Source organism: Chlorocebus sabaeus, chromosome 21 (assembly GCF_047675955.1).
Source record: "Chlorocebus sabaeus isolate Y175 chromosome 21, mChlSab1.0.hap1, whole genome shotgun sequence".
In the NCBI taxonomy this organism is placed as follows: Eukaryota; Metazoa; Chordata; class Mammalia; order Primates; family Cercopithecidae; genus Chlorocebus; species Chlorocebus sabaeus.
The window spans coordinates 43,874,088-43,900,578 of record NC_132924.1 but is presented as its reverse complement, the minus strand read 5'-3'; the positions used below and the strand labels follow the sequence as shown (position 1 = coordinate 43,900,578).

General features: G+C 33.5%; 1 protein-coding gene across 4 annotated transcripts in view; it reads right to left on the bottom strand.

Annotated features, from left to right (window-relative positions):
• SNX13 (sorting nexin 13) overlaps positions 1–26,491 on the bottom strand; it is a 151,348-nt gene that overhangs the window by 82,897 nt on the left and 41,960 nt on the right. For 3 of the 4 annotated variants that reach the window (XM_038004691.2, XM_007981963.3, XM_038004690.2), the window contains exons 2-8: positions 24,908–25,020; positions 20,966–21,068; positions 19,187–19,276; positions 18,019–18,140; positions 3,083–3,204; positions 2,894–2,995; positions 909–997 (exon numbers count right to left, since the gene is read on the bottom strand). In XM_038004691.2, coding sequence (XP_037860619.1) covers positions 909–997; positions 2,894–2,995; positions 3,083–3,204; positions 18,019–18,140; positions 19,187–19,276; positions 20,966–21,068; positions 24,908–25,020 — 741 coding nt within the window. The remainder of the gene's footprint in view (positions 1–908; positions 998–2,893; positions 2,996–3,082; positions 3,205–18,018; positions 18,141–19,186; positions 19,277–20,965; positions 21,069–24,907; positions 25,021–26,491) is intronic. The other variant, XM_073009078.1, reaches the window with a different exon arrangement.

Here is a 26,491-nt window from a genome sequence, read left to right as displayed (position 1 = left end):
TAGGAAATTGCATGGTATTGCTTATAAACAATACCATACAAGCATAAAAGCAAGTCTCAGGAATTGTTATCTATTTTGCAGATACAGATATCTATATCTATGATCTCTTTAGTCTGTCTAAAGAGTAAAGAGATCATAAGCTTTCGTTTTTAGGAAAATTCAAAACTTTCATTTTACCCATTCAACCAGGACATGGTCTTATGTAGCTAGCATTTCTAAATCATTACCAGCAGCCAAAGGCAAATGTTATTCCTTTAAATTTACACATAGAGCTTTACTCTGAAGGTTTATACTCAGGGAATAAAGAGTCCAAGACTACTATTCTCATCTGACATTAATTTTCCAATTACAAAAAAACATAATCTTAACTGCACAGTTTTTAAAGTTTCTGTCCAAAAATGTTATTTTTATCTAACCTGATTTAGATAACACTAGGGTATAAGAAAATTTAAAACAAACTTTTGTCATAACCAAAAACCAAAGCACCTATCAGCCAGAGACTCCTGGGGGATTGGGGGGAGGTTTCCATGAACCTGAAGTTCCCCTAGAAGCTTGGGTTTCAGGTGACCTTTTCAACACCATTTTCATAATAATGCTAAGACATTATTTAACTTCTCACTCTTGTTCTTTCAAGTACATACAGTGACCTTTACAAAAGTTACATAATGCTATGATGCTCTATCTATGTATCAGGTAATGAAATATATGCTCGCATATTTTCATGTCTTAAAAATTTCTTAGTTTTCACTTATAATATGTAAATATTTTAAAGAAAACCCACATAAACAAAAGCTCTTTAGAGTTTTCAATCAATTTTAAGAGTGTAACAGGGTCTTAAGGCCAAAAATTTTGAAAACTGCTGCTCTACGTTTTTTTACAGGTATGATTTGGTATGAGTTTAAGCTTACCCTGACAAAGTATCGCATGATCTTGTTCTGGAAATCTCCAGGAGGTAGCAATAAATATAATAAGACCTCACACAAATCCCTTAGGAATCCTAAAAATAGAAAAAGTAGCTATCATAACATTAGAAAATATAAAGTCTACACTTACTCTTGATATATAAGGTACATAAAAAAGGTGGAAATAAGCAGTTCTCTGCTTAAAAAGGCTTATTATTTTAGTAATTAGTACACATCAGTATTCATTAAAAATTCATTATTCTTCAAGTAGTAACTATTCATTAATCAACTTAACTGTTTTTCAATTTTGCTGTTTTAACCAGTTTTTTGAATCATAAAAAATTTCATTACAAGTCTTTTCTCCCAAAATAGTTTTAGATGGACCAGGTACTTTGTAATTCTACCACACATTAATTAGCTTTCCATACTTAAAAGTTATTCACACATTTTAAAATATAGCTGTAATTCTTCTTTCAAAGAAAAACCTCCACCATCTCAGCAGGCTATAACAAAGGAAAAAAAGAGTATGCTCGTCTACTCTGCTGATTTAAGAGAGCTCAACTTACATAAAACTATTGCACATCAGTATATCTATGAGTTACATTAAGTTACTATAATACAAATTGACCCTTGAACAAAGAGTCTGAATTGCTCAGGCCCACTTTTATGTGGATTTTTTTCAGTAAATAAATTAGAAAATTTTTTAGAGATTTGTGACTATTTAAAAAACTCAGAGATGAACCGCATAGCCTAGAAATATCAAAAAAATTAAGAAAAAGGTATACCATGAATGCATAAAATATGTGCAGATACTAGTCTATGTGTTAATCAATTTTTTACATTATTGGTAAGGGTTATGGTTAACAGTGGGCTGTTAGTATTTAAGTTTTTGGGGGACAAAAGTTACGCACAGAATTCTGTCTGCACAGGGGATCAGTACCCCTAACCCTCTCACTGTTCAAGTGTCAGCTATATTTCTTAACAGTGCTAATAAACTGGCCATTAAAAGCTGAACTATACAATAAAAATAAAAAGAAAAGGGAAAAGAAGAAAGGAAGAACAAAGGAAATAAATAAAAATATTTAAAACATTTTCAAAATCTAAGAAAACAATTTCCACAACTAGAAGAGCTTTTCTATCATTGTTCCTGTGCTGACACTTCCTGGGAATATAATTGCATAAGTGATCCTCTTAATTTAAAACTGTGCCAATTAACTAAGACTTAATACGTGCAAAACTGGGAAAAGATAACGTCCTTAGCTAAAACTTGTCTAGTGTAAACTCCTACAAATAAAAGACAAGCCCGCTGAAATCTATAAATTTTATTCGAAATCACTATATTCATTCCCTTAGGAAATATTTTATGGTAACAGGTATACTTCTGAAGCAAAAATAATAAATTCAAGAGGAAGAGAAATCACTACAGATAAAAAAATTCAATTATAAAATGTTTATGTTTGCTATATTTTAAAAGTAGATTGATAATCTCTTTTTTTTAGACAGGGTCTTACTCTCGTCACTCAGGCTGGAGTGCAGTGGCATGATCACAGGTCACTGCAGCCTTGACTTCCCAGGCTCCGGTGATTCTCCCACCTCAGCCTCCTGAATAGCTGGGACTAAAGGTGTGCACCATCACAGCCAGCTAATGCTTCATACTTTTAGTAGAGACAGGGTTTTGCCATGTTGCCGAGGCTGGTCTTGAACTCCTGGGCTCAAGCAATCCAGGCCCTTCAGCCTCCCAAAATACTGGGATTACAGGCGTGAGCCACTGCACCCAGCCAGGACCAGTTAATTATTAAAGATGACCTTTAAAGAAGAAAACAATCTGGAAACTAATTTTAAGAATTACAAAATAAAATAAAATGAATAGCATCTTTACTATGCTACCTGCCCTAAGTAAGAATAATTTTACCCTTAAGATTTGTTCACTGGTTCTGCTAACTTGACTCTAGCCAGTTACTATTGTCAAAAAAGTTAAATTGAAAGAAAACCTTCTTCATCTTTGGGGGAAGTGCACACTAGATCACGGCAAACCTCCTTTTCCATTTCAACTTCAACTTCAAAGAAAGTATCTACAAGATCTTCTGCTGTACCTGAAGAAAAACAATTCAAGATATATAAAATGATAAAAGGAAAACAGATTTTTAAATCCTAGTTTTCAAATGGAATAAAGATATTACCTTTTACTTGATCATCTTTCTCTGTTATTTTCTGTTGAGCCTTTCTGAATACTCGTAAGTGTGTGCCAAAATCATCAACAATGCGTGTAGTAAAATAAGGTTGCCAGTCTATTTCTTTTGACCTTATAGAAAACACATTACATAAAAGAATTATATAAATGCTTTATCAGAAAATATAAATTCATTTTAATGACTACTGACAACATGATTGTCTGAGACTGTAAATTTAAATTGAGATTTTCATTCATGATTACCTGTCAGTATTGTTTCACAAGATCCAGAGTAAATCTTCACTAAGTCTTCTAACAATATTACTTGAATTATTTCATGTGCCAAAGTTTAAAACTACTATCTAAATGCTTAAAATAGTAAAAGAAATTTTTTTCCAATTAAATTTGAAGTGAATCTGATAACAGTATATCATGTAATTTCTCAGCCCCAACATAAGAATACAAAAGGAATTCTGAATAGTTTTGTTTGCTTTTAAAAGAGCATTTCAAACATTTCTTGGTTTCTTCTGAATTGTTTCTGAATTCTCCACATTCGTCTTTTTAGCGATGCAACACATGTTCTGAACGTTCTGTTTGAATACACTAGCACTTAAAAACTTGGCCATGGTCAGGCACAGTGGCTCACACCTGTAATCCCAACACTTTGGAAGACTGAGGCCGGAGAATCACTTGAGTCCAGAAGTTCAAGACCAGCCTAGTTGACATGGTGAAACTGTCTCTACAAAAATTAGCCAGGCATGGTGGCATGCACCTATAGTCCCAGCTGCTAGGGAGGATGAAGTGGGAGGATCACCTGAGCCCAGGAGGTCAACGCTGCAGTGAGCTGTGACCACACCACTGCATTCGAGCCTGGGTAACAGAGCTATCTCACCAACAACAACCAAAAAAAAAAGCCTTAACCATTAGAAATAACTAATTAAATGAATAGTTTAAAGAATGATGTAAAATATCACACATATAAAAGCCTTTAGAATACTGATGAAAAAGGTAATTACTAATTTTAGGAAGTCACCTAGTACTCTATCTCAAAAGCAACAGACCTCAAAAGATACTGTTAATTCAGTATACCAGTGAAACAGGTAAAAAACACAATAGATAACTCAAAAACAATTTATATCTCTCCTTGGACTGGGTGACTTTTTAATATAATGTTCTTTTTCATAAAATCGCACTAAAATTAATTCACCCTTTCAGGAACATACCAAGTAGATAGAAAACAAAGAGTCTATTCGGGAAGATGCTGGACAATGGAGGAACCAAAAAAGTACACCGTAACTGATTCTGGTAATTACCCAAACATACAATAAAGAGGCTAGTGAAGAAGCTGACTTAATTACTGTAACTTTTTTGGGGGGGGAACCCTTAAAGAGTCAGTATGATATTGAAAAATAAATGGCTGTTTTCAAGTAAAAAATAAGTTATTAACACTAAGGCACAACTATGGTTTGTTTGTATACATGAAACTAAAGAGAAAGCCATAAGTATACAAACAGGAAAACAAATCAACATAAAAAGGTGGATCCCTAAACTCAGTAATCCGAGGAAGAATTAATTAACATTATATAGACTATAAGAGCCAAGCATATAAGCATATAACTAAACTTGGTAACAATATTCAGTTTCAACATAAAACCTAAAATAAAAATTTAAACCTAACAGTCTCTAGAATCTCTTTTTTCTTATTAAAAAAAAAAAAAATCACAATCTGTATAAGCATCTTTCAAAAATCTTTATATGAATATTTATTCAAAATCATCTATACTTGAAAATTTTATAAAAACAAAATTTACTTAGTATAGGCCATAGCTCATTTAATCCATAAAAGGTTCATTCTGACAAATTTAGAAGAAAGCAGAAAATATAATCTTTCAAGTTGCATCTGTCCTGTTTCATGGTACAATGCTGTTTATTTAATTTACTGAAACTTTCAAACAAAATAAAATTTACCAATTTAGAAGGCATTTTTAAATCCATCTTGATTCATTATAGAGGACATAATCACATTTTAAATGAACAAAATTATCAAGCAATGCAAATACATACAAATTATTTCAAATTTGATGTACAGATTTCTATTTTCAATACAGAAATATGTTGAGGGTAGGAAAAATAGGAAAAACAGTACAGATATCCTATATCTCTTTCTGAGGTTATTATTTTCCTTCTGCTTGACTTATTTCCACTGACTTCATGCAAACTTAATATAAATCTCAAAAGAACTTTCTAGATTAGGAAGAACAATAGCACACTGCTTCCCATTTATAAATTAGAAGGATATATATTAACAATTTCTAGTAAAGTTTGTCTTAACAAAATTGGAAAATATTTTGATGACAGTGAAGTACTTTCTAAAATCATGACATGATAAATATGTAATAAATGCAATGTGAAAATGAGTAAGAAATATTTCATTTATGTAATAGCCACACTTCTACTGCATCTACTACATAGCTTTCTAGTAGAGCTCTTAATATCAATTCTTCTTACATTATGCCAACAGTCAAAACTCTTTTTCACTTTGCTTAAAATATTCCCCCATATAATTCTTAGTCTAGTAAAACAACCGGGCTATTACATAACGCATCTTATTACCGACACTTGAGTTTTATTATTATTACTAATAAGCTGTAATTTCTTGAATTTAAAAATAAAAGAACATAATCCCTATATGACCAAAAAAAGTGATGCAATTAACCCTAGCCTGAAAAAATTTACAGTAGGCCCCTGAAGCTTATGTATCTTGACAGAATGGTTGCAATAAAGAATTAAGAAGGTTAACTAGGAAAGCAAACAAGTAATGAAATTTTAATTGAAAGCACAAAAGCAAAACAAAACTATAAAGTATGTCTCTCTGAACATAAATTTTGCAAGCCCTAATCTCTGTCTCTAATGCTACCATCCTATCCCTCGCCACCATTCTACTTATAGGTCTCCCACATCCACTGTCTCCCTTGCATTCCAATTTCCATAAAGCAGTCAAATTTTTAAAATAGGATATATACAGCTTTAAAACTGCAATAACACCCCATTATTATTACAGCTAAGCACAAACACCTTCTCTAAGATCTTTCTTACCGGAGAGCCCTTGTGTATTTCCTCCTCATCACCATCTATCTCACCCTCTCCCTGCCTCTTTGTTATGCAGATCCACAGACTTTCTTTCCATTTGTCAAATGCTAATACGCCCCTTATACTCTCAGTGCCTCTGGACAGACTATTCCCTCCCCTACATTTGCTTGGCACTGCCTACTCTCCATAAATCTTCCTTCTCTCCCCCCATTCACTTGACAATTCCCACTTATACATTAAAGTTTATCTAAAACGTCAATTCCACATGCCAGCCCTCATTGACCCCCATCCTCTCCACTATTCCTTGAGACTAGGTCCTGTCTCCAGTCATGCATTCTACCAAACTTTCCACTTTTTATAGCTCTTACAAGCTACAGTTGAATTATTTGCTGTTAGAATACTAATCTCAGTAAGGCACGGATTGACTGGGTCTGTTTTTTGTTATTGCAGTTGTTGGTTTGTTTAAATAGAGTCTCACTATGTTGTCCAGGCTGGAATGCCATGACTATTCACATGCATATTCACAGTGCAGCCTTAAACTCCTAGGCTCAAGTGATCCTCTTACTTCAGCCTTCTGAGTAGCTGGGAGTACAGGCACATACCACTGCACTCAGCCAACTGTGTTTGTTTTATTCATAGTTGTATCCCCTGTGGAAAAGTAATGTTTCAAATATTATTGGAGGCACTCAATGCATACTGATTTATTGATTCCTTTTTCAGGGTCAGAGCACTGTTTACGATGGATGTTTGGAGAATGGCAACAGTAGGCACAAACAACAATTGCTTCCTTATTCCTTGAAGTGTTAAAGTAGAATATGTACTGACTCACGGCTACTTAATGCCAATGCCTTAAAAAGGCAAGTAAAGTCCCAAATATGTGTGAGTTTAGAATTATAAATTGCCTCACTTGTTCCATCTATTCTAAGCAGTGTACAGCTCATCATCAGTAACACAAAACACGACCAAAATCAAGTATTTCTGGAAAACGCACTGGACTGGCACAGATGCCATTGATTCGAACGAAAGACTTCCCCAAATGATGGGTCTTTTACTCAAATCAAAGGCATATGTGCCAGTCTATGAAATTCAGCAAGTCACATCATTTCCCAAAGTTTGTTTTCTCTAACAACACTTATTATATCTTTGAGTCTATGATTGATTATATTAGCTACATAAAACCACACATACACACACACAGGGACAGAGTGTATAAAAAACTGGTAATTGGGCAGTAGGTAAATTTAAATATTTGATCAAAAGAGGGAGTCATGAATATATTTCACTTTAACTTCAATGATATAAATCTTTCTGTGTAGGACTAAGATTTATTCTTTGGTTAAGGCTCTGCTGAGTGGTATAACATGCCTTGGGTCTTGAAAAAACTACAAACTGTTCCCACACTGCAAAATCTATGGTGTCCAGTTTCTTTAAAATGGCAAGGGAATAAAGACATTTGTGAACAAATCTGCATGAAGAGTCCTTGAAGACTTTCAAATTTCATAGTTGCCTTTTACTCACTTAATTCAACTACAATCTTCCACCAGCTTTGAGTAATTCCAAAGCAAGTGACTTGGTTTTCATAGAAACTACCCTGTCATATTCATATTTCTTCAATCTAAGTTGAGTGTTAATTAAACCACCTGATTATCATAAAAAAGTGTAACTAGGATATATGGGCTCAGAAACAAATACAACTTCTTTTTCAACGTGTTTGATTATCTGTCTCCTCTAAATCACCAATGTTCAGGTCACACCACAGACTAACTGTATCAGATTTTCTGGAGGTGGGGTCCAGGCATCACACAACTGACTTTTGATAAGCATAAAACTCAAAGGGTGGAAACAGAAGTGGATAGATGTAATAGAGCCTAGTCTTAATGTTAAGGTTATCAGTCATTATAGCATACAAAGGGAATGGAGAGCACTGGCTAACTAAACATCAGTTAAGAGAACTTTCACTGCAATAGCACAGAATTGGAACCATTTCAAAATCAGCTTAAAATTTTGTTGACAAGAACTACACACACAAAGACTATAGATTAAGTGATATGTAGTAACTTAAAGAGGCTTCAATAAAGAGGCTACACTTAAATCTTGATGAAAGAGCAGTATTTATACGAGAGAAGAAAGGACACAGGAATGAGCAGAAGATGGGAACGAGCATGATAAATATATATGCAAGGGTCATCTTGTAGACTTGCCTGACTAGGAGAGGGTGATCGTTTGGCAGTAAAGGTGATCTTCATATTCATGGCAAAATACTTTCCTGGAAAACGTGCCTTATGTCAAAATGATAAAAGTAAAAGCTGCTTTTTCCACAGAAAATAATCCTATAATAAATGGTATGCTCCTGATGCTACATTAGTTTTTCAGAGAAATGACTATGAAGACCTTTTTTAAAAACTGTAAGAATGACAGAGTGTACTATATACTACATGTGCAGGTATACATATAGACACTATATATATGTACACATACACACATACATACACACATACACACACACACACACACACACAGAGGTCCACAGAATCTTAGTACTTTAGAACTGAAAGGAATCTCAAGGGAAGAGGTATATACATATATACATACACACACAAACATACACACGCATGTTAAGACTTGGCTTTTTTAAAGGTACTTTAATAAGGTCAATATAATAACCAATCACATAAAATTATAATAATATGTATTAATCTTCTACAAAAGGTCTTTATCTTCTATGTAAAAAACAGAAATTTTTGAAAAATCATTAAAATAGAATTCCTAGTTTTTCTGGGTAGATTTTTGACAAGTAACTTTGAGCAGATTTTGAGAAAAGTTTTACTCTATTAGAGGGCCTTTTGACCAACTGACTCACAGACTTTTTTTGTTGAGAGAAAGCAACTGAGTGGCTTATCTGTGAAAGAAAAAAATTCCTTCTCCTTTGAGCCTCTGAATCAGATACTAACTTCCCCTCTTAATTCACTATTAGAAAGGATATACTACTCTTTACTCTAAGTACATAATCCTTTACTTGTTTCCATCCTTCAGAGTCCTTGAAGAACTACTTTGTTCTACAGTGTCAAAAACTCAGCCTGAAATTGAATTTGGGTAAAATTGTAAAGGCACAGAATTGTAAGCTTCATTTTGAATCCACTAAATCAATCCCCCCTACGTCAATTCAGTCATAAATACTACGTGTTACCATAACCATCTCTCTAGAGTCCCCTTTTTTACCCTTTTATCATCCACTTTAAGGATTAGTTGTCAGTATTGATTAAAATAATGAAACTAACTTGACCTTCTTCACAAACATTCCTGAACTTACAGTAAATGTATGATTACCCCCTACCACAGTCCTCAAAAATAAATGAAGAATTCTTCCATAGGAGTTAAATTAGCAACCACACAAGGAAATACATCTCATTACTTCAGGTTTACAAATCTGCCTCTGCCCCCTCTTCACTTAGCTGTATCCTCTCCAACTGTGAGCTGGAGTAGGCAAACAATTATGTACATCTCTTCCTATTTCCATGTTCAGTGACTTCATGCTGATAGCTTAAAACTGAATGTGGTGGGAGAACTTACACCTCAAAAAAACTTAAAAAAAATATTAAACTCGTAACACTACAGATTTATTGTTTTCAGCATTCTATAAAGAACAGCAATAGTCTAGTCGTACAAAAACTTTTTATTTCATTGATACAAGTGTTTTAATCGAGAAAAGATTAGTAAACGTATTTTATGTTTAGAATCAAGCATTCTTTCTGATCATTTAGAAATACATTTAAAAGTTTAAATAAATTTTGTTATCCTACTATAAGACCCCTACTAACACCTGTAATCCCAGCACTTTGGGAGGCCGAGGCGGGCGGATCACCAGGTCAGGAGATGGAGACTATTCTGGCTAACATGGTGCAATCCCGTATCTACTAAAAATAAAAAAAGATTAGCTGGGTGTGGTGGCGGGCGCCTGTGGTCCCAGCTACTCGGGAGGCTGAGGCAGGAGAATGGCATGAACCCAGGAGGGGGAGCTTGCAGTGAGCCGAGATTGCACCACTGCACTCTAGCCAGGGCGAGAGCGAGATTCCGTCTCAAAAAAAAACAAAAACAAAAACAAAAGACCCCTATTAATAAAACAATAGCTATGAAGAGTACTTTAATCCCAAAGTAAATTAACTCTAATTAGCAATCCTATATACTTAAAAAAAATAACTCCCCAAATAGCATTCAAAATGTGGAGTGTGATGGAGTAAGTTAGTGTGTGTTTTGGGAGGAGACACGATTGAAAAGAAATCAAGATTAGTAACAACCTGACCAGAGAATCTTACTATTTTAGAACTGAAAGGGATCTCAAATCACTATCACAATTCCCTGTAATTTCAGAGCCAGAATTTAAATTACATATTCTAGGAGACACAGTGAGACCAAGGTTTTGTTAAACAAACAGGGTTCCTGGAAGGGCGGAGGTTGCAGTAAGCTGAGATTGCGCCACTGTACTCCAGCCTGGGCGACAGGGCGAACTCTGTCTCAAAAACAAAAACAAAAACAAACAGGGTTCTTAACTTTCAGTTCAGTGTTCTTTCTACTCTACCTTAACAAGAAAACAAAACATCCTGATTCATAAAATTGGTGGAAACGAACTTAGGCATGCAGCTTTACATGACTGTATTAAGGGAAATGGTATTTAGTGAGCGATAACACTGCTTAAGAAGTGCAGTCCTATATCCTATGTTTCAATGCTTCAAAGAGATTCCAAAATCCAGATGTTCTGAAGGACTTAGGTCTCAGAAAATAGTAAAAAGTTTATACAGAAGTACACACATAAAGTATAGTCATCATTTCAGCAGTATAAAAAACAAGACGTGAACACCTTAGTTAAGATAAAATACAGGAAAAAAAATAACATGGGGCTAAGTGCACATCTTCTTAAGTAATAAAGTATAGAAAATTAAACTCATGATGTTATCTATTTTAGTAAACAGGAGTATTAATAAAATTACTACAACTAAGATCTAAGTCCTTCAGAACATCTGGACATTTCTTCTACAGAGAAATGTCTATTCAAATTCTTTCCCCATTTTTTAATTAGGTTACTTGTCATTTTATTATTGAGTGTGCTGCTGCTTTTTTTTTTTTTATACATACTTTTAATTCTGGGGTACAAGTGCAGAATGTGCAGGTTTGTTACATAGGTATACACGTGCCATGGTGGTTTGCTGCACCCATCAACCCATCACCTACATTAGGTATTTATCCTAATGCTCTCCCTCCCCTTGCTCCCCACCCCACAACAGGTCCTGGTGTGTGATGTTCCCCTCCCTGTGTCCACGTGTTCTCATTGTTCAACTCCCACTCATGAGTGAGAACATGCAGTGTTTGGTTTTCTGTTCTTGTGTTAGTTTGCTGAAAATGATGGTTTCCAGCTTCATCCACGTCCCTGTAAAGGACATGTACTCTGCTTGTTTTTATAAATATAGTTTTATTGGACAGTTATGCTCATTTATTTGCATTTTGTCCACAGCTGCTTTTGTGCTACAATGGCAGAATTGACTAACTGTGACAGAAATGATGTGGCCTACAAATCCTAAAATAGTTGTTTGGGTCTTTAGAGAAAAAGTTTACTGATTCCTGCAATAGACAGTTTTATAGCCATTAATAGATATAAGAAGAATTACAAATATATAGAAAACATTAGAATCAAAACTGTACAAAGTAACATATGCTGTGTAATTTTTAGCTATATAAAAATTGTAACCATGTATGCACAGCTAAGACATTAAAAGGAAATATACTAAAACATTGACAGTGATCTTTGGATTGTGGGTCTATGGCTGAATATAGCTAATTCAGAAAATCTAAAGAAGAAAATTACATTTTACAAAATAGGTATATATTACTTTACAGCCAGAAACAGAAACATCTGGTTGTCAGTAATAAAGATACCTACTATGAGTTTTTTAAAAATTAATTTATTTGCCATTTTTCTTTTCTATTCTTTGTGTTCTTACGAACGAAAACTTAAGAATTGTTTTTTCAACTATAGATAACAATTTTGTATAGGCAGTCACTATCTGGAAACAAATGCTTACTATCATGGTTTGTACATGATGGAACAGTAAATACGTAATAAATTATTGTTGATAGAGTTCCCACTTGTGACTTCCATGTTAATTTTTTCCACACATTTTAATATGCTTCCGCTGGGTCTATGAACATTTCATTTTTCAGACACTGGAAAACGCATGATTGAAAACAAACCATCTATCTGTAGAACAAATCACATATCTATAGAAAATATACAAACGACCAATAAGCACACGAAAAGATGCTTGATATCATTAGCTATCAGGGAAATGCAGATTAAAACGATAATGTAATACTACTTCACACTCACTATGATGGTGACAAAAAGACAGACAACAATAACTTAAGTGTTGGTCAAAGAGGAGCTTTCATATACTGCTGGTGGAAATGTAACAAAGTACATCCACTTTGAAAAAGTTTGCAGTTCCTCAAAAAACTGATCATACAATCCAGAAATTATATTCCCAGGTATATATCCAAGAGAAATGGAAACATTTGTCCCTCAAAAACTTGTACATGAATACTCATAGTAGCATTATTCATATGATTCAAAGAGTAGAAACAACCTAAACGCCCATTTACTGATGAAAAACAAATGTGGTATGTGTTCAATGGAATATTACTCAGCAATAAAAAAGAATAAGCACTAATTTATGCCACAACATGAATGAACCTTGAAAACATAATGCTAAGTAAAAGAAACAGGAAAAAAGACCATATATATTATTTCATTCATATAAAATGCTCAGAATAGGCAAATCCATAGAGACAAAAAAAAAAAAAAAGATTAGTAGTCACCTAGAGCTAGAAGCGTGGGGGAACGCAGAAGTGACTGACAATGGATATAAGGTTTCTTTGTGAAGTCATTAAAATGTTCTTAAATTGATTGTGATGAAAGTTGTACAACTCTTAACTAAAGCTACTGACTTTAAGTGAACTGTATAGTTTGTGAATTGTATCAGTTAATAATGAACTATTACCCCAGGTCTATTCTATAGATTATAAAAACATTAGGCTGTGCGCGGTGGCTCACACCTGTAATCCCAGCACTTTGGGAGGCTGAGGCCAGTGGATTGCCCAAGCTCAGGAGTTCGAGATCAGCCTGGGCAACATGGTGAAACCCCGTCTCTACTAAAATACAAAAAATTAGCCGTGCGTGGCAGTGTGCACCTGCAATTCCAGCTACTCAGGAATCTGAGACAGGAGAATCACTTGAACCTGGGAGGCGGAAGCTGCAGTGAGCAGAAATCGTGCCACTGCATTCCAGCCTAGGAGGTGACAGAACGAGAGTCTGTCTCAAAACAAAAACAAAAAAAATTAACTATTTCCCCTTCTTTTAAATATTTACATAAAATTTCTAATTTTAAATTAGTTTCTAATTGTTTTTGCTATACTGTAATAAATATAACTGTCTTTCCGAGGAATGTCAGTTTTTACCCAAATTTCAAATTGCAAAGAATATAAAATGGTAAAACAAAAAAAGGACAAAATTTTGTTGCAAATGTCCACTATTTGAGTTTTGTTTGCCTTTTAACAAGTGTAGGGATATACCATTTATTTTCATTATTTCTATGGCAAAAGCTAAAGGAAGAAAACAAGGAATATGTTCTTGAAGTTTTACCCATCATTCCCTGTGATACTATGTCATTAGTATCACAGCCAGCGAATCCTGAAACCTATGTATCTATCCCTCCTTCCTCCACGGGAAGATCTTTCAGGAAGGAACACAGTGGCATTAGCACATATCTACTTTCCCTGGCGCGGGGGTGGGGCGCAGTGACTCACACCTGTAATCCCAGCACTTTGGGAGGCTGAGGCAGGTAGATCAGAGGTCAGGAGTTCAAGGCCAGCCTGACCAACATGGTGAAACCCCATCATCTCTACTAAAAACACAAAACTTAGTCGGGTGTGGTGGCACGCGCTTGTAATTCCAACTACTCAGGAGGCTGGGGCAGAAGAATTGCTTGAACCTGGGATGCAGAGGTTGCAGTGAGTGTGCCACTGCACTCCAGCCTGGGTGACAGAGCAAGACTCTATCTCAAAAACAAACAAACAAAAAGAACAAAAAAGAATATATGAACTTTCTGCTAATCTTGGATTAAGAGGAACAAAGATGGAGGGATTTACCACCCACAATTCACTTTCAAGATCAACAAGGTTGATTGTTATAGTTTCTACTACACTATCCTTATCTTCTTTCTTAGAAATTTGCTCATACTATTCTTATTTCCTAACATATCCTTCCTCTCTATCTATCCAAATAACCCATTCTCGAAAACCAGTTTTGCTCTCAATTCCATTGAGGTCTTCATCAGCTCAGTTCACTCTATCTCTACATGAAAAAACCACTCTCAATACCACAGAAATGATTGTTTTATTTCTCCATGTTTCATGTGCCTTAATTTTGCCCTCTCTACCTCCCTTGCTCTACAAAAAAATAGCTAAGACAGGGTCAAAGAATGTGTGTACACAACCTAGGAACATAACAGCAACAACAATTAACAGAGAAGTTAATTTTACTGAACACTTACTATGTGCCAGATTATAGAGGCACAGAGTCAACTGATTTGCTAAAAATGTCATTTATTGATTGGTAAGTACTTTACTAAATGTTTCACCCACATCATCTCATTTTCCCCTTACAACTCTGAGTTTGCTACAAGTACTAGTATTACTATTTTACAGAGATATTAAAAATTTTCTTTTAGATACACTACAACTTAATGGTAGATAGAATTATAGATTTTCTGACACAGGCCAAAGCTGTCAATATCACACTATAATATCTTATTTAAAGGAGAAATAAAAAATACATGGGTTATCCAGGATTCATCCCCTGAGGCTTCTGTCTAATCCACACCCAAATTCCACAGAGAAGGAGAACTCAAGGGTACTGGAGGAAAGTTTCCTTCCCCAAGCTGTTACCGGAATAACAAAAGTACTAATACTAAATAAGATGTTATCACTACAGAGTACTCTCCCACACATGATGTCATTTAATCCTAACAACCACCTGATAAGGGGATACAAGTTATCATCTCCAGACAAAAAATATATGTGTTTTGTCCACTCAAGACCAAGAGCTTAACAAGTAATAGAGTTAAGTTCAAATCCACAACTTCGGACTCAAAACATACATTATTTTCTTCCCATCTTTATTCAAAGTTAAGCACTTCATTTTACAGTGGCATTCTCTAATTGTTTCTCAAAGTTGATGAGTAAATACAAACACTAAAAATCATAGGTTCTAAACATTTTCTGAGTTCACGGCCCTTTAAAAAAATCAAACCTATGAAACCACTGGAGAGGAAAAAAAAAAAAAGTTTTTTTCCAGGGTTGTGGGCCCCATAAAGGACTGTAAGTTAAAGAATAGAGGTGATAATTTTTGCTGCTATCATATGCTTCACAGTATACAGCAGACAGCACAGAATAAGGTTTTTAAAGTATATGAATGATTGTAAACAGACTAATTTTCTTGATATTGGTACTGGAAGTCATGGAGCCTCTAGTAAGTCATATATTTGCGTAGTAATAGAAAAAGTCTACGTAGGAAAGTAATTAACAGAGAAGGAACAAACCAACAATTAATGAGTTTTATCGCATGCTAAGAACTTTATTTGATACCATTTTTTAGCCTCAAAGCAGCCTCTAAAGTAGTTATTATCTGTAATGTTTTAATTTGCCAGAAACTTAAGGTAAATGGTCAAGCAAAGATATAAATTTAGATCAGTGTAGGATGCAAAAAAACCTTGCTTTTTCATTAAGCTTGACAGCACTGAATGTTTTCAAAAGAAAAAAAAACTTAAGACCTACAGTGAAAAGAAAGGTGACTAGGGGATCAAAAATAGGGAAAGTATTGCAATAACAGGAAAGAAGAGCAGGAAACTAAGATAAATAACCTAAATTATAAAATATTTCATTGGGTGAGAGAAAAAATACGAAACTTAAGAACAATTTGATTCTAACTCTAACTCACTGGATAACATTAGACTAACCACTTTACCTTTCTGGACCTTAGCTTCATCATCAGTAAAATTATGGGTGTTGGATGGCATAAAAACTTAAATTTCTAAATTCCTTCACAATTTTCAAAACACTATCACAGGTATTTCATTTCACTCCACTGAGCAGGGACTTTGTTTTATTCACTGCTATATCCCCAGCATCTGGTTGGTACAAAGTATGCCCAAAATATTAGTTGAATAACACGAATTTTGATCCTGACAATTATCCTGAGAGGAACACAGAACAGGGCAGTTATTATTACTTATTTTACATATGAGAAAAACCAAGGTTCAGAGTTTAAAGACACTTGCTCACAGTCCTACAGCCAGAGGTGGAGCTAGAACGCAAACTCAAGTTTTCAAATTACTAGAGCTCAAATCTCTTTCCAGTTCTAAAATGTGTTACACATTTTTATATATTTTCCAATAGTCAGGCACAAGAATAATGAATTCTTCTTATCCTCACCCTTTCTAAGAAAAAAAAAGTCATCAGGATAGCATCACTATAGAAAGCAATAAATAAATATTTAGAAGAATTATCTGAAAGAATACCTAACACTCAATAATGGTGCACATGAAATAAAAGAGATTACATTCAAGTTCTGACTTCCTTTGATTATACCAATTACATGTTCTGTGTTCCACAGTGAGTCTGCATCTGTAATTCTGGCTAGCTCCTTTGCAAATGCTTACTCCTAATCATGAGGGAGGAGAAGTACAAATCTATCTCTATAACTATTATTGTTCAAACCATAAACCTTGTACCAGGCTCCCCAATGAGGTTGGGAAACACATCTCATGCCCTTCCTCTAGCCAACTCCAAATCTAAAGCTTTAGAATCAAATGGAGATAGAGGAAAGGGCCTGAGAGGGCAGCATGAGCTGGAAATACACAGCAGGGCAATCTTTGTGTGTGATGGTAGCAACATATTTTAATGGAATAAAAAAAGAAGTCTATAAACTCATCCAAACATAAAATCTTTCTTTCAAAAATAAATAATTTCTAGAACACAAGTATTCTCTTTCATATAATGTTGCCCATTAAAAGGCTTTCAAAAAGTTAGACGTCAATGATGGGGGAAAAAAAACAAAAGCCTTCAAATATAAAAATGAAAGTAAACGTAATTTAAACAGGTGTGAAATAGCCTCCCATCAAAAAAAATCAAGCAGTTTAAGTAAAATAGAAGCCAAAATACTTTCATCATATGGGAAGCAGTATACAGCTGGTTTGTAAAGTAAGAATTTTAGTACATCTGACAAGAAAAGTTCCTTAAACTCACCAAAATAAACTTTTCTTCTGAAAAATATAAACTTGAATATTCTCCACTGACTTATGTTCCTTTGGTTCCTTCTCCTCCAAGAGAACTTCCAATAGATATGTGTCATAATTAGGAGAAGAGTTATAGCAAAAGGAGAAGAGCAGTTACTCTGAAACTAATCTATTTTCATAGCACTCACATAAAACAGAGGGTCTAGGGAAAAGCGGGGGGAAAAGTATCAATAAGTGGGGTAACAGATTTAAAAAGTCACTGATTTGGACCCTAAAGAAAAAACTACCAAACAGAAAGCAGGGCTTAATCAAAATAAATATTCTGTGAAAACCTAAAATCTGGGGTAAAGGTTTTAAGAGCTCTAGTTCTAAAATCCTGGAGTTATCCCACAATAATAATCTGCTGTTCTACTTACCTTTTAATAAACAATTCCTCCCCTTAAAAGTTATTTTCCTTAGTGGTACAAACCATGCATCTAAATTTTTCTGCATAAATACAATGCCATGTCCTTACCTAGTAGCAAACTGAATGAGCGCATTTTGAAGAGTCTGCCTAATTTCAAGAAGAAAAGATTCATCATCGCTTAGTGTATAATACCAGTACTGGACATAATCTCTCAAGGAAAACTGGATAACCTGTAACAAAAATATTGGGAAAAAATTACAACATTTTAGGATTTAAAAAGTTATAGTGGTAAACTAAAAAAGCATGCTGTATCTGCCAATTTATATTTACTCTCTACGTGTTAATTTATGGTGGTAAATACCTGCCCTCATTACAAAAACATCAACATACTAAAAACCACTTCAAACATTTTTAAATTATTCTGGTATCTAAACTCACCTACTGCTTAGATTTAAAAAAAAAAAAAATTAAAACACTATATATGGCCAAGTTCCATATAAATCCAGGTAAAGACAGTTTGCAGAAAAAAAATAAACTTTCCATGCTATAATCTAATAAATAATATCAATCAGTTTAATGGAATGTGATGTAAAATAATAGAGAATTCCCAAAAAAAAAAAGTTTTTTTAAAGATTACATCATCGGATCCATTGCAGTCTAATTATAAAAATTACACAGGAGTTCACTTATTTCTACTAACATCTTTGATACTGCCAACAGTATTTAGACAATAAATAATACATAATACAATTCAATGTATAATTTTTACAAACCAGATAAAGTATTAGTAATAATAATGTTAAAATTCTAAAGTACACATTTTTATAATCATACAAGCAAACATCAATGAAAAATATTTCAGGGGGCATAGCTTTTTACCTAGCTCTAATTTTTTAATGTTTTTAGATCAGATATTTCATTTCCATTTTTAAAAGGTAACAAGTAGGAAAAAAACAGTCTGATTTACCACACCACTAAGCTTATTAATCAACAAAACAGTAACACTTTAACTGTAAAATTTTAAGAAACACTATCAAATGTCAATAAAAACTTTTTTCTAAATCCAAATTCAATCGAAAGGCTTTTACATAAAGTAAACCACCTCATTAGAAGGGAGTTAATAAATAGGGAAGCATCTTCAAGTATAAAATTCAAGGATAACATAAAGAAATTCCAGGATATTATTTAAAGAGCAAAAAGTATTTCCTGGTATCGTCATAAGAAATATACCTAGAACACAATATATAGAATTCAAATACCACACGCTGAAACTCACTTGCTGGAGAGGTTCATCAATTATATTGGCACCCGTCAATCTTCTATCAATCTTAATAGTCCTGGCTTCCCGTTTCATTTCTTCTAAGCACTTAAAGGAAATCAAAACATCTTACTGAGTAGTTTTCTGATCTAAAATCTCTCTAGTTTAATTCCAGTTGAACACTCAATGTAACATCCCTTCATTATCCTCAAGTGAATAAATAACCTTATTTGAGGTGCTACTATAAGCCAAACACTATTTCTCAAGTTAACAAAACTAGACACTCCCAAAAAAATGATTACCGTCAAAAATTTAATTAAATCAGCAAACATTATTTAGAATGTGGGAAAACTGCAAATGTACAGGTATGCTGCTGCCATATTTCAATGAAACTTTACAACTATAAAATTAGTGTTTCATGTGAGTCAACCTGTCTTTATTGGAACACTCTCCCTCTTGCCCCTCCCCTTTCCCAGCCCCAAACAGCATACCAGCTGCAAAATAATTTTTAAACGGATTTTATTTAGGGATAGTTTTTGGCAACTTACGAAAATGTATTTCTCTAGTTTTTTGTGTTCAGAAAGATCAGTGGCCTGAAAATTGGGTTAAAGGCAGTGGGAGACTCTTAAAAAAACAAACCATAAATATATACAATATAGATACAGATATAGACATAGATATCTATATTAAAAATACATGCTTCAAGTTATAATATGAAACCACTGAAATTTTTTCATAAAACATACTTATAAATCATATTTTAGAAATAGAAAATAAAAACCACTATTTTTATACTATCTATTAAAAATGGATTATAAAGACTTAACCAGTCTTGAATATAATTTATTACTGTAAAGGATCTTAATTCTTAAAATATTTCCTAACCTATCTACCACTCAAATGAAGTACACTATAAATAGCTAAGAAATGGTTCAAAAGGAAAGGTTAATTTCGTAAGACTTATAAGTAAAAAAAAAAAAAAATACATATGAATATGAGTCCTAAAGGAGAGAGAGGTTTCAGATCATAAAAAAGTTTAAGTATTAAAAAATTTGTTTATCAATATAAAAGTCAGTGGAATAGAGTGAAATTCTTTTATTAATGTAAAATAATATTGGACATTATTTACCTCTACATCTCTTGCACCTTAGCATGTAACAGACAAGTTAATAACTGTAAAGAAAGTTGTTATTAGCATCAACTCCAGGCCATTTGCCTCTCTTCATACAAAATGAAACCAACCCAATTCCACAAGAATTGAAGACACTACAAATCTGAAGCCTACGCAATTCCAATTTTATTTATAGAGTATGATACTAAAAAAAAATAAAATAGCACCATTCAAGATGATAAAAATTAGGTCTGAATTATTAAAATTCAGATACTGCATAATCTAATTACAAGCTATATTTTTCAAAGTAATGAAAAGTATCCATTTTTTCCCTCTGGTTCCTCTGCAATTTATTTCATTCAAACCAGAACACTCATTGACATCGTTACAAATGATACACATGATGCTTTGAAATACTACGATAAGACAGCAGGAAAAATACCCAAAATAAACTAACCAATTTCTATCATTTTCTCAGGTTTGTATTCCCACTTTATAAAACTAACACTAAGAAAGTTTTTAAGATGGCCTTTTAAAATATATTTCCTAAGTATAATTAGACAATCTCATATAAATTTCAATGAGCATTAGTAAATTATAGGAAAATTTGTCACGCTATATACAGATGATTATCATCATTGCAAAGAACTGGACTTTGAGGTTTTATATTCCCTCAAACTATTTACCTTAGGAACCCCAGTTGATGTTGGAGGAAGAAATGAGTGTTCACACTGTTCTAGGTACTTCTCTGAGTTTGTTTTTCCGAACAGGAGAGTAACCACTAAACCCCTAGAAAAAAAATTTAATCACAAATATAAAAACAAAACTTTCTTATAATTTAATGAATCTACTACCAAGTATGTTTTTCAGAGTTCACAGATGGCTTATCATTTACTAAAAAGTCAATTTGTGACTTTGGCAAAGCAAGAAATTGACAGATTGTATTAGGTTCTGAAGTTTAAAACAACTATAAACATTTTGTGAATTACACAATAATACTTTTCAAAGTTTTAATCCAATATATTTCCTAAAGAATCTTGTGACAAGGCCGGGTGTGGTAGCTCGCGCCTGTAATCCCAGCACTTTGGGAAGCCAAGGCAGGCGGATCACAAGGTCAGGAGTTCGAGACCAGTTTGACCAACATGGTGAAACTCTGTCTCTACTGAAAATACAAAAATTAACCAGGGTGGTGGCACATTACTCCGGAGGCTGAGGCAGGAGAATCGCTTGAACACGGGAGGTGGAGGTTGCAGTGAGCTGAGATCACGCCACTACACTCGAGCCTGGGTGACAGAGCAAGACTCTGTCTCGAAAACAAAAAAAACTTAAATGACATTTTTCAAACTTAAGAAAAATCAGGCTGAGCGCAGTGGCTCATGCCTGTAATCCCAGCACCTTGGGAGGTCAAGGCAGGTGAATCATCTGAGGTCAGGAGATCGAGACCATCCTGACCAACATGGTGAAACCCCGTCTCTACTAAAAATACAAAAATTAGCTGGGCGTGGTGACACGCACCTGTAATCCGGGCTACTCAGGAGGCTGAGAGAGGAGAATTGCTTGAACCCAGGAGGCAGAGATTGCAGTGAGCCGAGATCACGCCACTGCACTCCAGTGACAGAGTAAGACTCCGTCTCAAAAACAAAAAAAGGAAAATCAGCCCTTATTAAACAAGTATGCTAGCTAATAACCATGGATAAAGGCAAATGAGATCTAAATATGTAGCTAAATGACCAAATTCTATAGTTCTGTTAACCAATTAAGGTGAGGTATTGCATTACTACAACTTGCCAGTATGAATACAGAATAAAAATAAAGGCCATTAGGGGGAAAAAAAAATCTAATCTATGATTTGTTTAAAATAAGGCTGGAATTAAAATATAAATGTATCCCAAAATAAGTTAATTATTTTGAAAAATAATTACAGGATCAAGGAAGATAAATGGTGATTTTGAACTACTTCACTCTAAGTATTAATTAAATATTATCAATATTTCATAGATTTAAAATTTACCAATAAAGCAAAGTGTTGGAAATCCATCAAAAAACATTTAATCTTATAATGATCTTATAGTAATGTTACAATGATTCAAAGACTGTAATGACAGGAAGGGAACAGTAAGACATTAAATATTATCAGTCTCAACTACTGAAAGGAAGATTCTCAAAGTCCTCCAATTTTTGTGGCTACCTTTCCATGTTTGTTGAGAACAAGGAAAAAGTCAAATCAGTTTATGTCATTAATTCTGTTTTTGTTGTCTGTAAAAGGCTGGTCTCAGAATTACTGCTGAATTTCATCTATCTGTGTTATATCTGGTATTATTATTAAGATTCAAGTTGGCCCTGTATTTCCGTTTTACCTGGTTATTAAGCATATTTACAGACACAATAAAATGTTTATATTAACACTGTGTTATTAAAAACATCATCAAGAAACAGACTGATAAGACATTAACTTTTGCCCACAAGTGTGTGACGATAGGAAGACAAGATAAAGAGCAGTGTGATTTTAAAAGAACCTAAATAGTAGCTTCAGCCGTAAAGTTTAAATAATAATTTAAACTGTAGTTAGGTGCAAGAAATAATTATATAACCCAACTAATATAACAGAATGCCACAAAATAACCATAATGCAATGGGATGAAAGTATCCTACAACAACAAAAATGAAAAATCCCCATGTATTTTTCTTTCCAAAAGTATTCTTTATATTAAAAAATAAGGGGTTAACTTTGACTATAAGCAAAATAGAGACATTATCAAGAACTTCAGAAGAATAAACTGCAGCACTTAAAAACTTAAGTTTTATTAGCAAAACAAAACAAGAGAGGATTCCACAGGCCTACCATGTGACTCTTAATTTTCTCTAAAGGGTTTTTTAGTACCCATTATCCTCTAGTATCCCACCTTATCTTCAAATTTTTACAGAACTTTGTAAGCATCTGAAAGATTATTTGAAATTATTCCTTGATAAATTACAACATTTAAAAAAGGAACAACAAAGGTTCTCATGACTTTAAAAACGAAGAAACTTTGTGCAGGATCTGGGTATTTTTAAAGATTTAAAAACTTAAAAAATTAATAAACTGATTTCTCTTTTTCCTAAATCTTATTTGGAGCAGTTGAGTAAAAAAAGAAATAATTATTCACTTATCTACCTTCTAAGGGCTCCTACCTTAGCCTATAAAGCTGCAATATCCTCCCTTGCCAAAGTATTGAGAAATACTCTGAAATCCTTTTCCTTCACTCTTACAAGGGCTAATACAATTAGCGTAATTAGAAGACATTTCTACCTTTCAAAAAAAGAAAGTCAAGACAATTTCCTTTCCAATTAATAAATGCAGCCTTGACTCTGAGAGGGAGAGGTGCAACCATGTCACTGTTCAGCCATGCTGTGGCCTTAACTGTGACTGAGGAGTGTAATTGGGAAACCCATTTGGCTGCAGATCTGTATTATCTTCAATCAGCTTTATCATCAATAAAGATACTCTGAACTCCATTATCAGACTATTATGGCTAAAATAAGTTTACATGTTTCAGTACACAGTATTATATCTAGGCCACAGATACAAAAATACTAAATCTAACATAAAATACAGTTTTATGGAGAGTCTCTGACATAGCTGCTCAATTAAAGAAATTCTCACTTGTTCAAGCATATGCTCCCTATAGAAAGACCATAACATGACTATCAAATCTGTATCCCCAAAAAAGTGACAGATATATTTCGAAGCTAACCCTTCAGTGTCCGATATAGTTTCTCAAGCCAATGTTTATATAAGCTATTCAATTCAGCTAAATCTTCTAAACCTATAGGCTCAAACAACTCCTCCAAATATTTGGGGTCTCAAAAGATTTTTCAGAATGAAATCAGTGTTCATTCCACAACTGATTACATAAATATGTCATATAAACATACATACAAACACATTAACAACAAAATACTCATTTCAACTAAGCTACTTTGGTAACAGTGTCTAAATAACAAACATCCCTTGTCTATATATTTTCTAATATTTCCTTGTAATTCATGTCTGATACCAAACGCTCTGCATACAAAGCTACAATAAATTATGACTGAAACCTCTCTTGTAAAGGTTTATCAACTTAAGGGAAAATATAAACGTACACCAAATAACTACGAAGAGAAAACTGTGAAATCAGGTATTTGAATTTTCTAGACCGAAATGACAACATTCATTAAAGGAAAAAATTAACATTATTGTCTGAAGTCTAATCACAATTTCTATAATGTAAAACTTCATGTGTAGTCTCATTTTAACTTACTTATTATTATTAACATAATGCAAAAGAAAATTTCAACTTTAAAGGAGAAACAACACCAAAAGGAATCTGAAAAATTTTTTAAACTTTACACATTATCACCAAAAAAAAGTTCATACCTTTGGAAATGGACATCTATTATTGAAGGACTACCCATATTTATGATACAAATAATGACAATCACTGTTTTTATTTTTATGGGTATCCTTATTTTTTTAACTTTAGTAAAAGCAATTTATTAAAAATGGCATTCACAAATAAATCATACTCCCATTTCTCACAGTCATTTGTTTCCATTTTAACAAGACATGACACAAGAATTATAAAATTGTAATTGAGTATACTTACCCACCCACAAAGCAGAGGATATAAAATGTCAAATAAAATATTACAAAGGGTCCAAAGGTTATCAGAAAAAGGACAATGCCAAGGCTTCCCCATCCCCATATGGATAGACTGGTCTGAAATAAAGAAAAAATATAAGTAAATAAGTAAATAATTCTCCACATTAATTAGAAAAGAACCAACAAAACTTTAACACAGTTCTAAATTTCTTCTTGTAAATATTTATGGTATTATTTCAGTAACTTTTGAAAATGTAAAGTGTACACTTGAAAATTTATCTCCACAAAACAATATACAAAATTTATATGTATAGAGAGATTTATAGAGCATCTGCAATTACTTTTTAAAAATATCCTAGTGGTAATGCAAAGGTAAGGAACAGAAATAGTTACGCAAACTGTTAAATGAAATCCTGGCATGAGAAATACAACAAAGTATGTATAAAAACATCTGTACATTTATATTTGCAAACGTATATATAAAAGGATAAGTAGGCTACAAAGTTATACTTATTTAGAATTAATATTTCATCTTGAAACTAGGTTCCAATATAACTACAGCATAAGGAGACATTTTATTAGAAATTTAAATTTCAAGGTAAGAAATTCTTATCTCATTGAAAATGGTGATATTATTTTACTCATATTATGTGTAGAAACTCATACAATTATAATTACAAAAGTTCCAACTTCCACTTACCAAAATTTACTATGAGCTCAACAAAACATCACCAAAAAGTATTCACACATTAAAAAAAAAACCTATTTCATACAGAATTATACTGTTTCAGCCAATAAAAAAATACGCCTTTTATTAAAGGCAAACTGGATTTTGGCAATTTAAGTCATTATGAACAAACACATGTGTTCAATTCAGCAAGTTCCTACATCCATTGGCCTTGCACTGTGAGGTAGTACACAAAGGAAGCATTTGTCCCACTCATGCCATCAAGGAGCATGGAGAAGAATGTCCTATAGGAATGAAACAATTAGATACTGAACCAAAAGAAAATAATAGAAAGCATTATAAGATGCTAAACTGAACAAAATTAACCACCAAAAAACTATAGAACAGACAGTAAGCACTGTGGATTATGAGAGAAAGGAGGGTTTTATTTATTCATTCATTCACTCATCAGTCATTGCTTCCTTTGTGCCAAGCACAGCTTAAGGTAGTGGGGGATACCACAAGGGATAAAACATATCCTCATAAATCTACATTCTAGTAAGGAGAGAAACACAAGTATACCCTCATAAGTTCACATAGCTTCATAAGTTTACATTCCAAAAGTGGGGAAAAAGAAAATTAAGTAAATACGTAGTTATATCACATGGGGATAAGTGCTATGGAGAAAAATAAAGCAACTGTATAGGGCTAGTCTAAGCAACTCTAAATGATTAGATGACAAATGAACAGAAATCCTGGACAAGATTTATTTAGGGAGACATATAATACTGAGTCTTCCTATCCCAAAATGGTAATTTTCAACTTAATCATATCTTCTTTTATGTCTCTCAGAGTTATACAACTCTTATTCTTTTGTGTTTTATTATCCTTTTTCCACATCTTGGTCACTTTATCTTTTAA